The sequence below is a fragment of the Phytophthora sojae genome, assembly GCF_000149755.1.
Source record: "Phytophthora sojae unplaced genomic scaffold PHYSOscaffold_3, whole genome shotgun sequence".
NCBI classification, from domain to species: Eukaryota; Oomycota; class Peronosporomycetes; order Peronosporales; family Peronosporaceae; genus Phytophthora; species Phytophthora sojae.
Genome location: NW_009258117.1, coordinates 3,084,344 through 3,100,387, shown reverse-complemented (window position 1 = coordinate 3,100,387; position 16,044 = coordinate 3,084,344). Strand labels below are relative to the sequence as shown.

At 56.5% G+C, this 16,044-nt stretch overlaps 5 protein-coding genes across 5 annotated transcripts; 2 read left to right on the top strand and 3 right to left on the bottom strand.

The window, feature by feature from the left end:
* Positions 1 to 719: 719 nt before the first annotated feature.
* PHYSODRAFT_493012 (hypothetical protein) lies at positions 720 to 1,619 on the bottom strand (the record flags this gene model as incomplete). The annotated part of the gene is made up of 2 exons (XM_009524626.1): positions 720 to 870; positions 937 to 1,619. The coding sequence occupies 2 exons, from the start codon at positions 1,617 to 1,619 to the stop codon at positions 720 to 722; spliced, it is 834 nt and encodes a 277-aa protein (XP_009522921.1).
* A 2,835-nt stretch (positions 1,620 to 4,454) lies between these two features.
* Positions 4,455 to 5,980, bottom strand: PHYSODRAFT_422555 (hypothetical protein; the record flags this gene model as incomplete). Its single annotated transcript, XM_009524625.1, has 4 exons — positions 4,455 to 5,290; positions 5,366 to 5,612; positions 5,673 to 5,762; positions 5,831 to 5,980. Coding segments are annotated over 4 exons (1,323 nt in total), but the record flags the coding sequence as incomplete, so codon positions are not given.
* Positions 5,981 to 7,871: 1,891 nt separating this feature from the next.
* PHYSODRAFT_497566 (hypothetical protein) lies at positions 7,872 to 8,606 on the top strand (the record flags this gene model as incomplete). Its single annotated transcript, XM_009524624.1, has 2 exons — positions 7,872 to 7,901; positions 7,977 to 8,606. 2 exons carry the CDS (start codon positions 7,872 to 7,874, stop codon positions 8,604 to 8,606), a joined length of 660 nt encoding a protein of 219 aa, XP_009522919.1.
* Positions 8,607 to 13,429: 4,823 nt separating this feature from the next.
* PHYSODRAFT_312964 (hypothetical protein) lies at positions 13,430 to 14,191 on the bottom strand (the record flags this gene model as incomplete). Its single annotated transcript, XM_009524623.1, has 2 exons — positions 13,430 to 14,041; positions 14,087 to 14,191. The coding sequence occupies 2 exons, from the start codon at positions 14,189 to 14,191 to the stop codon at positions 13,430 to 13,432; spliced, it is 717 nt and encodes a 238-aa protein (XP_009522918.1).
* Positions 14,192 to 14,953: 762 nt separating this feature from the next.
* PHYSODRAFT_328340 (hypothetical protein) lies at positions 14,954 to 15,818 on the top strand (the record flags this gene model as incomplete). The annotated part of the gene is made up of 3 exons (XM_009524622.1): positions 14,954 to 15,058; positions 15,093 to 15,691; positions 15,716 to 15,818. The coding sequence occupies 3 exons, from the start codon at positions 14,954 to 14,956 to the stop codon at positions 15,816 to 15,818; spliced, it is 807 nt and encodes a 268-aa protein (XP_009522917.1).
* Between the last annotated feature and the right edge of the window lie 226 nt (positions 15,819 to 16,044).

Below are 16,044 nucleotides of genomic sequence, written 5' to 3'. Positions count from 1 at the left end.
TGAAACTCGGCAGTGGGTTTCAACCTCTTGGTGGGTTGCACAACCTCCTGCTCCTGTCTGCGCCCCCTCTTCCTGGCGTCCAGCGGGGGCGGCACATTGAGCGTCACCTTGAGCGAGATCCTTTTGGGCGCTTCAACCGCCGGAGCCGACACGTTTTTGCTCGTTTTTGTCTTGGCGTTCCGCGTGGGTTTGCGCTCGATCTTGCTGAGCCGGCCGGGCTGGCCCTTGAGGAAGTCCGGGTGGCGGTACTCCTCGCGCACGTCGTCTTCCTCGCAGTCGCAGCGCGCGAAGCCGTGGTCCAGCAGCTGCTGGCGGAAGGCGCAGAGCCGCCCCCGGAAGTAGCGCGGCAGCACCTGCGCGTCCAGCGCCGCGCTGTCGTGGATGGAGAAGGAGGCGCCGCCCTCGTCCCACGAGATGATGGCCGCGCTCTCGTGGTCCAGGATGCGGTACAGCTTGCGAACGAAGCCCGTGGGGATGCCCACCGCCATGGCGACCCACTGATCGACTAATTATTATCGGGAAACGGGCGGTTGGGGCCGGACAGAGAGGGGAGCGGATTGCAAAGAGCAAGTGAAAGAGGGTGCAGACTGTCCGGGGCAAGTGTCCAAGGCACTATTTGATGTCATTATGACGGGGGGAAGTTGCAGTGAGTTGCAACATTATTTAACAACGCAGATACGGTAAGTATTTCTTGAGTTTGTTGAGTTGCTGTGCTTGGCTCATGAGGCGCTGGCTCCGTTGGCCGAGGCCCAGCGCATGAGGTTGTCGAGTGTGTCGTTGGAGAACTGGCCGTTCTCGACGATGCCCGGAGGCAGTGGCGGTAGTACAACCGTCGGTCGGCCCTCTGCGAAGATGTTGTGGCTGCCTGTGCTGCTTGTGCTGTTGGCTCCAACGCCAGACGCAGCGGCTTTCATCGCTTCTCGTCCGTCCGTGGACAGGGACGTGCTCAGCAATGGCATCAAAGCCTCCATGACGTCGTCGGGCATCGCCTCCTCCTTGAGCCCATTGACCAATGGTGTAGTGAGCTCCACCGGCTGCACTGCCAAGCTGTCCACCGTCAGTCCTGGCACGAACCCGCTCAATGAGGACTCGTCCTCTGCAAATAGGGGGTTACCCGCTAGCACTGCCGAGTCCACAGTGGCGTGCTTGTACTGCGGCTCCGGTTCTGGGCGCGGTGCAAGTCGGTGGACGCCTCTATCGGCGCTGCTCTTGACTACCTTGAGTTCACTCGTGGTAGCTGCTGAGGGTGCATCGGTCTCTGCTTGCTTGCGCTTCTTCCTCCTCGGGGGCCTCTTCCGAGGCAACGGCGTGTGTGTGATCTGGTTGAGCATTTCGGGGCAGCCCCTTCGGAAGAGCGGGTGGCGGTAGCGCTCCTGGCCCTGCACCGCTGGCTCCGAGCTGAAGCTGTGCTCCTTCAGCTGCTGCTGGAAGGCGCTCAGCCGGCCGCGGAAGTAGCGCGGCAGCACGTTCGTCTCCAGGGCGTCCGGGTCGAGCACCGCGAAGGACGCGCCGTCGGCGTCCCAGGCGATGACCGCCGCGCTCTCGTGGTCCAGGATGCGGTACAACTTGCGCACGAAGCCCGTGGCGATGGCCGGTAGAGCGGGGGCCTGCACCGCCATCCTGTGAGCGAGTCACTTGCTGTTGAAGCGGCTAATTGAAGAGTGGACGAATCTCGCTCGAATCGTGACGATGTCACTATTTAGAGGGGGGTCCCGCCAAAAGCTCAAGAGTGGTCGAGTGTGTGGCGCGCGACAGCAATGTTTGAGCTTTGACCCCTTGAAATCAATAGAGAAACCCAACTACACTGCACGAATACCCACACCACAGGATCGACCCGTTGCATTTTACATTGAAGCCAAAACTTTCTGTGGGGGCTTCCTCCGCCACATCTTTGACCGACGTCGAGTCGTCGATTCACAAGAACTTTCTCTTGGCTTTGTGGAGGATTCGCACAGGAAAGCTTGTCGTGGCGGTTGTTCATACAGTAGTTATCCTGTACTTCGCTCCTCTGTTTAAAGTAATAACTAAGTTTACATGATGCCACAGACTTTGGACTTGTTGGCGCTGGCGTTGTTGGGCGTGACATAGTTGGCGCCTCGCTTCTCGTCCAGCATACTCAGGCGGACCGTGTTCTTGCCGCCGAACAGCGCCCGCATCGAGTCCTGAGCTTGGACGAGGGACCTCCGCCGAGACCGATGACCGTCTCGCTCGGTCGCAGATTCCACTCGTGGGGGCTTCTCGATGGAGCCCAAAGGCGCGATCTGGTGGTGGCGTCCATGACTGAGCGCACTGTGGTCGAGCTCTGGTCGAACTAGAGGCGGGACTTGGTGCCGTCGGGTGGGTGTGAGGGGCTTCACTCGAGCTTCAGTTGCCTCGGGTGGCGGAGCTAGCGTGTCAATATTTCGGTCAGCGGCCCGGCCAGCAGTCAAGCATTCATCCAGCACCTTCGCCAGGGACGACTTCCGCGTCAACGCACTGTTGGAATCGTCGTCTTCTGAGGATTTTGGCGGCGACTGAGGCCTCTTTTCGGACTCAGGGAGGGGCGACCTCGGTCTGCTTGGTAAGGTCGCTCTTTTGCGCGTTTTTTTTGAGTCTGGGTCCTCCAGTACTGGAGGAGGAAGGCTGCTTTGGGGTCGGCTAGTTGTTGGCGAATGACTCTTGCCAACACTGCTCGGAACCGAGACCGACTGTTTCTCTCCTTCGTCCGAGCTGGACGAAAACCCGTCCAGGTTCAAGCTGGAGGACCGCTTTCGTTGTAGAGGGGAGGGCTTGAACGACGCGAGACCCGTTGTCTCTAAAGTTTTGGACGGACTGCTCGAGCGTCTTCGGGGTGTAGCCGAGTCTTCCGACTTTTCATCGTCACTGGCATTAAGAACCTTGCGCGGGGAAGCGGCGGGGGACGTCAAGGGCGACGATATCGGCGACAGGTGCATCTCCAGAACCGGCAGCTTCGCCTTTCGGATGGGCTGCAAAATGTCTTCGTCGCTCGATCCATTGATCTTCACCTTCAGTGAGCCGAGTGGGCTGGTTGGAGGGATTGTTCGTGGGGAGGTCGCTGTATCGGAGCTGCTGCTGACTGGTGACGAAGCTGGTGCTGTGCATGTCGGGGAATCAATCGCAGCTCTGATCGGCGACAACTCGCTCGGAGAAATTCTGGGAGCAGCACCTTCACCTCCCTTGAGATCTTCATCACGCTTTGGTACATCGATGGTAGGGGGTAGAGCGCGAAAAGAGGTCGACGCCCGACGTGACAGTCTCCGTGACAGCTTGCTGGTCGGGCTCGATGGGGTTGGTGAAGTACCCCCAGCACTCAACGTCGACTCATTCCCGCTAGACCCAAGGGGCGACTTGCTGCACGCGTCGCCATTTGGCGATGCCTCCGTCTCCGTTGCGTCCTGCGACATCGGAGCAAGACCTCGAAACGACATCGAGTGGCGTCTCGATAGCTGCGCAGATATCGCACGAGTCGGGCTCGGGGAGGCAGACTTGATGGGGGACTCGTTGCTCGTGTGAACAGGTGAGACTGCATCATCAGAGCCAAGACCCTCTTTCGGAGAGGGCTGCACTTGAGGGATCTCGTTCGGTGGAGGTGTCTGCTTTGCTCGCGCTTCGCCTGGAGACGATTCAGTGGAAATGCCCAACGACCGAATGGACCGAGTACTTTTTGTCGATAGTCTCCGTGAAAGAATGACGGGCCGTGTGGTGGCAAGTCGCGCCGTCGACTGCTCCTTTTGCTGCAAACCATCACCACTGCTCTCAGAAGGCAGAGCAACCCCAGCGTTTACTTCGCTTTCGTTGCCATCCACAGACGTTGATAAGTTGGGTGTCGCGACTAATGCTCGGAATGACATGGAGTTCTTCCGTGATAGCCTTCGCGGCGGTGGACTGCTGTCATTCTCGGCTTTGCTTGCGGATGCGTCCTTTTCAACAGGTGATACAGAGGCTGTCGTATCTGGTGCTGGGAGCGCAGTAGTGGGGTCCCTCCCTCCTGGTAGCGATTCTCGCCTCTTTTTCCTGTTTGTCGGGCTTGTTGATTCTAATGTACCCGCGCCTTCTGGGATCTCGATTATCCGCGAGAACCCTCGGAGTGAGGTCGACTTGCGCTTTGTCAGTCTGTAGGCCAACAGCTTCCCTTCTTCTGCTTTTCTGGCGGACTTGTCCTCTATTTCTCCATCGCCTTTGGTTGGCGATGGATCGTCCTTTACGATTCCCGGTGCTTTCGCGCTGTCTGTGCGTTGGGAGATGTCAGGGATAAGTGATCGGATAGACGAGTTACGTCGTGACATGCTGCGCAGCAATACGCGTGGGCGTGGACGACCACTAGCGTCTGGCTTGTCTGGCGAGTTTTCTGCTGTTGCAGGGGGCGACGCGGCAGTGACTGTGTTGTCGAATGCTGACGAAATAGCGGCCCCTATCTGACTCTTTCGACGAGTCAAGGTCGACGTCAGGGAGCCCACCGTCTCACTAATCGACTCGACCAAGCGACTCGATCGGCGTTGCAATCGGTCGTTGCCTGCGCGCGGCTGCTCGCTCGGAGCCATCTCCATAGTCTTTGACGAGACAAGCTCGATCCCTTCATCGAATTTGTCTGCGCTTAGTGGAGTCAAAGCAAGAGGAACGTGCTTTGTGACGGGTACCGCCTCAACCCGCCGCTTGCTGTTTGGACTGCTCGCGAGCGACTTTCGGGCGCTGTTTAAGCGCGAGGACATCTTCATCTTGAGCTTCATGACGAGGATAAAGTTGTTGACGGGCGTGAAGGCCGCTTCGATCTCCTGCTGTGTGACCATGACTTCGAGTCCTGACGGTCTCCGATCCAACTCGCCACCTGATCGTGAGATCCATGGGTGCGTCTTGAGCTGTGGGATCGTAATACGGAGCCGAGGGTTCTTTTCCATGAGCTTTGTAAGCATGTCGGCACACTCCGGGTCGAGGTCGGGGGGAAGGATCAGCGGGTCCTCGCGAATTGAAGTCATAACGTCACTCAACGACGCAACACTCGTACCAAACGGTAGCATTCCAACTAGCAGCGTGAACATGGTCACTCCCAGTGCCCAAACGTCCACTTGATACGGGTCGTACTCATCTCCTGTGGTGCATTCGGGGGCCAGGAAATGGTACGTTCCTTCCGTGCTACGAAGTCTTAACGCGGCAGCGTCCCCCGCTTTGGCTGCAACTGCTGGTGCATCCTCATTCATGTACGCGACGCCGAAGTCGGCGAGCTTGTATTGGGTACCAGACAGAAGGATGTTCTCGGGCTTAATATCACGGTGGCAGATGTGGTTGCGGTGCACTGGACCAACATGGAAGCACAACCTTTAGTTGGTGTTTTGGCAATTTAAAAGCATATCAAAGCAAAGAGACGTACAAAAATCGAGGGCAGCCACAACATCGCGCAAGCACTCGCGCACCATGTCCTTGTCCAGTACGCCGCTCGAAGTATTGCGTGCAAAGTAGCGGAACTGCTTGTCGTCCCAGTACATGATCTGACCACCTCGAATGAGCTCCAGCACCAGAAAGAGTTTGTCGTCGGCCGGACTGTCAATCACCTCGTACAGCCGCACCAGATTCGAGTGCGCTAGCTTTTTCATGATGGCCACTTCCTTTTGAACTTTCTAGAGAGAAGAGAGCATCAGTCCTGCAGCGTTGGGGGCGTCACCAGAAACGAACTTCACCTGGAAGGCGTTGGAGAGCATGAGTTTTCCGTCGACGCGCTTGTACTCGCGCTTGCGCTTTAGGATGGACTTGTTGATAACCTTGAGTGCCTGCATAGTGAAAACCAAAGCATTAGCACAAGGAGCGGCTGTGGTATGTTGTTATCCAACGCTCTTACAAATTCGTTGCCAGCCTCGTTTTGGCACAGATAGACCTTGGAGAAGGTGCCCTCGCCCAACATGGTCATGATCTTGTAGTTGTTCACATAGCTGGTGGCGCCTGCTGAGTTCACCTGCACGTGGGCCCTGTCTGTCTCGATCACATCCATGGCACACGCAACCCAACACGCTTTCGCACCCCAGTCCAATGTCAACAAACAGACACTGGTCCAGCTTCCTTATCCACAGCCAGAAGCTGTGTCGACGGGCCCCAGGACGAGCTAAATTCAGCGGCCGGCAGTAGAAACAAGCAGTCCTTCACTTGATGGCTAAGCGGGGCGTACACAACAACGCGTTCGCCACCACCAGCCTATCCTTAGCCAGCTAAAACTGAACTCAACCTCTGAGCGCACGACCTTATCAAGGAACTCGTCTTCAGTACCAAGCATTCGTAAGAGTTTATTCAGTCGAATTCTGCGTCGCTCATCTTTACTGCAAGCGGCGTCGATGCTGGGCCAGAGGCTCGAGCCAACGCATAACAGTCGTTCGTTGGTATTCGTTCCCTTTTGGATGGTGTCGTGGATAGGTAAATCGATCAAGGCACCCGTGAGCACCGAGACGATCACCTCGAACTGAGGAAGCTGAAGTCGAAGTCGCCTATGGGGTCAAAGTTCACCATCGCCGTCGCTCGCACAACTGCACTCCGAGTACAGTACAGTAGATGCATCTGCGAGTCCAGGGTGGTGCTGCACTTGTCGTCACCTGCTGGCCCAATGGTTGTGGCTTTAGTGGCTGTAAAGATCCTCGCTTTCTGATGCCTATCATGCATGGATACCCGTACATGCCAGCGTGCACGTTAGAAGCCACGATGGCTTGTTCAAAGTCAGCGACTCATCCGCTGTGCTCGATGAATCGGTGTCTGGCATCGGGTGACGCATTCTCGGCGACGCGTTGACATGCTCTGGCATGCGTTCAAGTGGTGGTGGTGGTGGGGGGGGGCTTTTCAGTAGGGCAGAATAATATTATGCTGAGGTAGCAAGCACACCGGATCAGCAACATCGACTGAGTAAGGCAGACGATCGGAGTCAATGAACGAAGACGTTAAACTTTCCGACTTTCGTGACAAATGCAGCGTTAGTCGGGGAGGAGGCAAATTGGAACATGCCAAGGTGGGCACGTTGGTTCTTTAGACTTCTTTCAACTGGAAATCGACTTGCAGTTCAAGAGCCTATCCATCGCCTCCAGAAGTTGGCGAGCTGGGTCTGGCCCCGTCGCGAAAGTATCTACGTGACGCGGCACCGACTCAGCCTGCGGCTCAGCCAGCTGCGATCGGCGAGGCAATGCTGGTTTCGGTGCGCAGGCAGCCAAGGTAAATCATTGCATTAGGTGCATTGGTTCGTTGACACCTGTGGGATACCGACCATCATGAACGTAGTCCTCTAATGTAGGTAGGATACTGGATGGCGAACGTCACGCGGAGGTTGCGCCGATCGAGCCTCCAATTCGCGCCTTCGCGCCGTCGCGAGCGACCCGAGCAGAGCCGCGGCGAGGAGCTGCGAGCACGACACGTGCACGCTTTCCCGACGCCCACAACCTGGCGCCCGTCGTCTCAACGTGGACGATTTGATAGAAGCAGCCTCGTCTCCAAGTCGAAGTCGCCGCCTACGATATACAAATAGTGCTGCGTGTGTGTGTGCACCGTTATTACGGGGCGTAGTGGCATCACGGCCATTGAGGCACTGAAGTCGTGCCGGCAGGGATCGACTCCGTAGGGATATCCCCGTCAAGGAAGAAGTACAGTAGGTACGGTCGGCAATAGCCAGAGTGTTGTGTTGCTCCGTCATTCACTCAGTACAGAGAGTCGAGGCACTGGTCGAAAACCTGCATGATCCGATCCAGTTCTACCGTCTGCGTCTAGAAAAAGGGCGGACTGCACTCCCAAGCACCTCTTTCAACGCATATCCCGTGATATCGTACTCCACCCGCCCCCCTGCCAATTCCGAGCGCGACTACTACCCGCTTCGGCCAATAGGCGAAGAACCCGCCGCACTCCGCGGACGCATGAACCGCAGCGCGCTGGACCTGCACCGCGTGGCCGCCGACTCGCTCACGGACAAGCGCGACATGGAGCGCCCCGCCACGGACTCGGGCCGCGGCGGCGGGCAGCTGAGCTTCAGCACCTTCCTCATGGACGAGGTGGCGGCGCCCCCCGTGCAGCTGCAGCGCGTGACGCGGCGCGCGCCGCCGCCGCCCTTGCCGCCGCTGCGCGCGTCCTCCACGGCCGCGCCCAGCAGACGCCGCGGGGAGTCGGACGGCGACATCCCCGTGCTGGAGGCGGAGCGCGACAGCAGCGGCTTCCGCCTGGACGGCGCCGACCAGGCCGAGGTGGACGTGCCCAGCGACGGCGAGGACTCGGGCTCGGGCCGCGCGCGCGTCGTCGTGGGCGAGTACGACGCCGAGGAGGACGACTTCGTGCCCGTGCTGCAGACCGCCGAGGACGCGCGCGCCGCGCACCGCCACATGGGCAGCAAAAAGTTCTCGTGGCGCGTCTCGGCGCGGCGCGGCGTGCCCACGGGCCGCGCCGTGCGCGTGCCCGACCAGGAGACGCTGCTGCGCATGTCGGCCACGCGCACGGAGCTGTCGGCCAGCTACGCGAGCAGCAACTCGCAGGGCTCGCGCAGGAACTCGGCGTCCGTGCGCGTCGACCGCGAGATCGTGCGCAGCGGCTGGCTCTACAAGCAGGCCAACGTCATGTACGTGGGCGCAGTGCGAGGATTGATGGTAGAGTTGAGCTAACTGGAGAGGTTGTTGTTGTTGCTGCTGCTGCAGGAAAACGTGGAAGCGCCGGTACTTTGTGCTCATCAAGCGGACCAGCATCGCCACGGGCGAGTACTGGGCCTCGCTGCAGTACTACAAGGGCACCAACTTCGGCAAGCTGCGCGGAGAGATGCACCTGCAGGACGGCATGCTGTCGGTGCGCTTCCTAGAGCCCGACGAGACCAAGAGGCCGTTCTGCTTCGAAGTGGCCGGCGAGGACTTTTCGTTTGTGTGTTCAGGTTCCAACGACGACGACGCCAGCGCCTGGGTGTGTCTGCTGCAGAGTCTATCAGGCGGTGGGAGCAGCACCATACCGCCGTCCGCAGCACTGCTAGGTACTGCAGCTGCGAGCGGGCTGCTTCAGTCGGGAGATGGGTCCAAGGGTATTCGCACTACGACCATCGACGCTCGCAGTATCCGTATCGTAGCGGAATTGCGGCGTGTGCTCCACACGAGCAAGTCCCCCGAAGCAGCCAAGTTCAAGAGCTTTACCAGCTCCTTCGAATACCGAAGCTCTGGTGCGCTGCGCCAGTTCCGTGAATTCCACGCCAAGCTTACAGAATCCATCGTGAAAGACCATGGTGCGCGCATCTTGGCGGCTCTTAAGGATCCAGGCAATGATAACACGAACGGCACTATCGACAAGAAGGCCAGCGCACTGCCGATGTCGCTCGATATTTTGCGGTCAGCAGTATCTCGCCACGTGGAAGAGGTGCTCTTCCACCCGCTGGAGGAGAAAATTAACACGTACTTACGGCGCGTGTACCATGAAGATGAGGCCTCCATCAACCGCAAAGTCCGGTGGCTGCAGGGAAAAGACCAAATGTACTTCAACATCCCGCTGCACCAGGTCTCGTGGAAGGAGTGGAGGAAAGCGTCTAGGATTCTTGCACAGATTGCCCAAGTCCATTTACCAGCAGCCAAGTACGACGTCCTCACGAGCACGATCAAGGAGATCCAGTCCACGTACGCTGAGGAGCACGACACGATTGCCGAGCTGGAGCCTCTTGAGACCGACGACATCATCCCGATCTTTACGTATGTGCTGTCGAACAGCGGGCTGGAAAACCTCATTTCGCTCAAGACGCTGCTGACTGAGCTAAACGGATCGTGGGCCGTCGGCAAGTCTCCTGACGATGAAACATCGCTGAGTATTTTGACTCACGCTGTTGACTTCATCAGCAACGTGAGTATCCCGGCAGTACTGGAGGATATCTTCAAGGACCAGATCACTCTATCGATTGATGGAGATTGGCGGCGTGTCTTGGAGTTTGCGATGGAACCGACATACAAATATGGTGCTGTCGTGGAGCATATCTCTCCCCACGGGTACTCCGCTGTCGGAACTATCATCACGCGCGGCTATGTGTTGGTCACGGTAAACGGCCAAAACGTGGTTCTGTGGCCGTTCGAAGACATCATGAAGCTGCTACTCGAGTCGGCTTCACCCCACAGATTGGCGTTCATCCCGGGCAGCAGTTACTTCAAGATTCTGACGTCCAACAAAGCGCTGTGGAACGTTGCGCTTATGCATGCGTGCCAGCGCGGTGTTCTGTCCACTGTGCAAATGTTGCTGGGGAACGGTGCAGATGTGAATTATGTCGCTCACGAATGTGGAAGCAACACGCCGTTACACGTTGCAGCCAGTGCGCTTCACTTCAACGTCGTGTCGTACATGCTTCAGGTCGGTGCAAAGGTGAAGACTATCGGTGAGTTCGGTCGCAGCGCGCTGCATATGGTTGGATCTCCCTGCGTGATGCCCGCGACGATTAATACGTCTACTAGTGACACAACAAAAGCGGCAAATGGTGCTTCGGCTACGTTTAGCGACTCTGACAAGGCCGTCCTCGTCATTAAGAAGTTGCTTGCATATGGAGCGCCAGTTGATACTGTGGACATTTATGGCAACACCCCGGTCATGCTGCTCGCAGAAAGGGGCTACCTCGGTGGAATCGACGCGATTATGGACGCGGGCAGCAATATCGACTTGAATGCACGGAACTGGCAGCGTGGTATGAGTGCTCTCGCGCTCGCAGCAAAAAGTGGCCGCTCGAATGTGGTGGAGGGTTTACTAGACTACGGCGCCCAAGTCGACATTCGGACGTTGCATGGAGAGACTCCACTGCATTTTGCGGCAGCTAGTGCAAGCCAACGCGTGTGTCAGCTGCTGATAGAAAATGGTTGCGATGTTGATGTTCGCACAAGTGAAGGGTTGACGCCCCTGATGATTGCTGTTGCCAAAGATCACGGGATGGCTATGGAGAAAATCGCGGCGATGTCCCCATCCGTGCCGTCACCTATGGGAGACGACCAGCATCACAACAGGCATCATCACCAGACGACGGTTGATTTGCGCAGCAGCATTCATGTGGACAACTCCTCGGTCATTTCTACGATGAACTACCTTGTGCAGAGTGGTGCCGACATGTCTGCAGTTTGCGAACTGTACCGAACGCCTTTGCATTACGCTGCGCTTTACGGGTGCGATGAGTTGTTTGCGTGCCTTCTTGCGAAAATGGGCGATAGCGCAAGCGCGGAAATGCGTGACATATACGGACAGTCGGCAGTTTCCATGGCTGAGGCTAGTCGCTCTTCTCATGCTCTTGCTGACGAGAGTGCTTCCAGTGATGGCTGTGCTACGATGATCGATGATTACAGTGAGATGGGTGATGATAACGATGACTCTGACGACGACGACGACGACGATGTTGATGAACTCGAGCAAGCTGATATACCAATGTCGCTTACTGGGCGCAAGGATCTGTCCGGGAAAACCTTGAGCATAAAGGATCTCGTGACGGAGGAGAATGATGGCGTGGAGGAGATCATCGCCGGCACGTTTGACGCGATTGCTGATTTGTTGCTACGCTTCGAGAATTATCGTCTTGAGGAATTAAATGCGCTCATCTGGTACTGTGGTTACGCAAGCAACGGAGGTGCAGACAACTATAAGGAAATGGTTGATATTTTGCGGAATTTGTGGCAGCGGTTCTCTGTGGGAACTGAAGCTGGGTTCTACGTGCGGCGAATGGTGCTGAGTGCACTGAACAAACTGGTGGAGATTTTGAAGCACACCGTGGAGTGTGATATAGATGTCTGGAACTACGTGGTGGAATTTTACACTGAAGTTGTCCCGCTTGAGGATGAACTTAAGAAGGAAGACCCACAGTGCGCTCAATGGTTAGATTCGTCTCTGTTGCCCGAGTTCGTGGATGCTTGTCAATCGAAGCGCATGCAGGAGTTCCAGGTGCTTTCGTTTTGCGAAGGTGATTACAAATCGCTGAAGCAATTCATCTGCACTGCTAAGCAAGCGCACCCCAATCTTGCGTTCCTCGACGACGAATTGTTCGCTGCTGCAACGGGAATGGAAATTATCACGGAAGCAATGCGACGTCGGATGTCGCTCGCTGGCGTATGGATGAACGGCGAGGCAAAACAATCATTCGTTGTGAAGGCCGAAGAAAACCTCGAGCCGCCGCCGGAGGGACGATCGACCACCATCACACCGTGGCAACCAAGAGGTGTGAACGTGGGGCGTAATTATCCTGGGGAGCAGCGTATGGCAAGACTCTGGTACGAATTGCATGGCTCGGCCCATGAATTTCACATCTCTAATCCTCACGTTTTCACTCTTTTGGCAGGATTTTGGATTTGGACCCAAGTATCATTGCGCAGCAGATTACATTGATGCAGCACTATCTCTTCAGCAAGATTAAAGGTGAGCGGCAAATGTGCTGCCTTGTTCGTGAAGTGAACTCTAATAGTGTACCGTTAATGCCCCAGTGTCCGAGGTATTAGCCTCAAAACGCAACGCTGAGAAGACACCAGGATACCAGCGTCTACGGCTGCTGCATAACCACATTTCCATTTGGGTGGTTAGCCAAATATTGATGCGAGGGGACGTGGACCAGCGTGCAGAAATCCTTGCCTATTTTATTCGTGTTGCTGGTGTACTGCTCTCGCCTCTCCAAAATCTGGATGGCTTTATGGCCGTGATGAATGCGGCGAATGATTCATCCATTTTCCGATTAAAGAAGACGTGGGGTCGGCTACCCCCGCAAGCGCGCGACTTGTGGCAGGAGCTGGTGCCGCTTACGGAGAAGGGTGCTCGGCCGCTGAACAAGTTTACCAAGGAAGCTACACCACCGTTGATCCCATACATGGGCGTGGTGATTCAAAACGTCATTGCACTCCAAGAATTTCCGGATCGGGTGGAGGGAGACCTGATTAACTTCAAGAAAATTCGCTCCATCGGCTACCTCATTCACAGGGTATTGTCTTTCCAGAAGACGCCGTATTTGCTGCCTACGGACAAGCGGGTGTTGGTAAGTCATTTCTACGTCGAGCTGCTTGGTAGCATACACTAACACCTTCACTGTGCCTCTACTACTTTTCAGGAATATCTTTGCTCGCCAGTTCCGTACATGGATTCTGAGTCGTGTTTTGCGCGTTCGTTGAAGATCGAACCACGCGTTGCAGATGCTGTATCTGAGGCATCGTAATGCAGCGATTCTAGGATATTTGGCGATTTGCTAAACTTTTTCATCACCGAATCTGCCACGTTGATACAGGGTCGCTGATGCCAGCAGCCAGAAATTAGCTGGCTAGGAGCTTCGAGAGCTGATGTAGCAGTTATCATGTGGGCGTAATAAACTAACTGTAAGTAGTGCCATGCTCTGTTGCTCGTGTTATTAACCTGCTAGTGTCAAAGTGTGCTATCAGTGCAGAACCCAAGATACCCGGTTTTATTTTTTGCTGCCCGAAGTCTCCTCACAGCTGGGAGACAATACGTTTCTCGCGTCTTACGCAGTCGATCCGCCCTGCTTTCCCCCCTCCAACTGTAGGTGCTTCCAGAACATGAACATGGCTAGCGGGTAGTGCAGCATCGCGATGATCATCAGGAAGAACGCCGTCTTCAGCGACGTGTCGTCCTTCTTGCCCAGAGGCTTGGCCTGCACCACCCACAGCACGAACGTCAGCATGGCCGTAAAGCACGCCACGCCCGCCAGGAAGAAGCCGCCGCCCACCCACTTCTTGTCGCCCTTGCGGCATGTGATAGCGCCGACAATCGCGATAATGGCCATCAGGCCGTTCGACATGCTCATGCCGCCGAAGGTCATCGTGGCCATACCCAGCAGACCGCACGACTTGTCCAGGAACTTGTTAAACTGCTCGGCGTCCATACCGGCGGCAGTGGCCAGCACCGTTGTGTACTTGAGACGCTCGGCGTCGCTCACATCGCCGGCCTTGCTGTAGCCTTCGCACGTGGCGTACTGCGAGTACTCGGCCCAGACCTTCTCGTCGATGACGGAGAGCTCTTCGTATCCAGAGCCAAACTTGTAGTAGAAGCAGTGGTCAAGTGCGGTGCTGGTGTTCGTGAGTTCGCTGTCGATGCAGAAGCTCATGAGGCCGGCCTTGAAGTTAGTGCTGGCGACTTAGTCCGTGAGAGCCGAGTTGACGGTGGAGTTGACAGTCCACATGGGGAGAATCATGGCCACGGCGTTGTAGAGCGTGCCGATGGTGATCATGGCGATGGCACCGTACCCGTGCTTGGAGATAGCCATTATTCGTGTCTTCACTGGTTGATGTGTGCGTCGAGTGTTGCCGGTGTGTCGACAAATTGGAGAATGGAGATGGAGGTGAGGTAAAAGTGGAGATTTTCGTGAATCGGACTCGAAGATGATGCGTCGTGCTCGTGCCTGGAATTGGAGGGTAGTCGATGCCCGCTTGACTGACATGTATCGCTGCAGCCTGTACAATATCAGACCCAAGACAACGCAGGTTCCCTTTGACACAAATCCCAAGGGAGTCCGTGAACGTTTACAGTCGCGATAATGACCGTGTTGTCGGCGCAATTGCGCATTGGACGGATTTTTGTGCTCAAGCAGCCGGCAAGTGCTGTCGACAAGTGTTGGGACTGCATCAATTGAAGGTGGCTGGAGCGATAAAGGCATCTCGGCGGGGTTTCAATCGCTATCGCTACTCTATCGCGTTAAGGAGAAACGAGAGGGAGAGCACGGCCACCACACGACATAAATACATGTAAGGAGATTGTGTTTACTGTTCGCGTCAAGCGATATCGGAGCATGTAAACATACCTTACGATCCAGGAATTTGGGTGAAAACAGCCGGCACTACGCACAGCTTACGGCCAGCCGCCGGTAAGTTAAGATTGGTTAGTTATCGCTGGATTCTCAACCTCGAACGCAACGCCATGGACTCGTCATCACCAGCAAACTGCGTCTTGGCTCAGTTACAATTCCACGCCCCACCACACGAGTCAACCCCCCCCCCTACACACACACACACTCTATCACACTTGAGCCATGGCGATCAACAAGTTCGCGGTCGGAGCCGTCTCCATGATCATCATCGACACGCTCTACAACGCCATCGCCATGATCCTCCCCATGTGGAGCGCCAACAAGACGGTCAACCCGGCGCTCTCGTCGGACCAACTTCAAGGCCGGACTGCTGGGCTTCTGCATCGACAGCGAGCTCACGAACGCCAACGCCAGCGCCAGTATCGCCGTCGCCACCACCACCACCACCACCAGCACTACGACGCTCGACCACTGCTTCTACTACAAGTTCGGCTCGTCGTACGACGCATTGTCGGTGCTCAACAGCGAGGTCTGGACCAAGTACTCGTCCGACGGCGTGTGCAAGGCGTACAACGACGCGGGCGACGTGAGCGACGCCGAGCAGTTGGCGTACGCGACGGTGTTGGCCACTGCCGCCGGCATGGACACCGAGCAGTTCGACAAGTTCCTGGGCAAGTCGTGCGGTCTGCTGGGCACGGCCACGATGACGTTCGGCGGCATGAGCATGTCGAACGGCGTGATGGCCATCATCGCGATCCTGGGCGCCGTCACGTGCCGCAAGGGCGACAAGAAGTGGGTGGGCGGCGGCTTCTTCCTGGCGAGTGTAGCGTGCTTCACGGCCATGCTGACGTTCGTGCTTTGGGTGGTGCAGTCGAAGCCGCTGGGCGAGGAGGACGACGCGTCGTTCAAGGCCTCGTTCTTCCTGATGATCATCGCGATGCTGCATTACCCGCTGGCCATGTACATGTTCTAGAAGTACCTGAGGCAGCAGAAGGAGGCTGAGGCGTTCAAGGAGTCGGAGGAGGACCACACGACGTACTTGGGAGCGGAGACCCCTGTTAGCGGGACCCCAGCAAGTCTAGTTTAAGCTCGTAGATAAGGCCTTGCATAATGAATTGATGCGACACTAACTGCTACTTCAGTACATCCGAGGCTGTTTCTGTAGCTTCCGCAACCTCGAATAGCAGCCACAGTAAGAAGCCCGATCACTTGAGCAATCGGCATTTCATGCTGTGGTTTATCTACGCGGTTGCATTGCGGAGGTGTTGACAAGCCTGGGGAAGGGTTTAGCCTGAGGAATACATGTTAGTTTA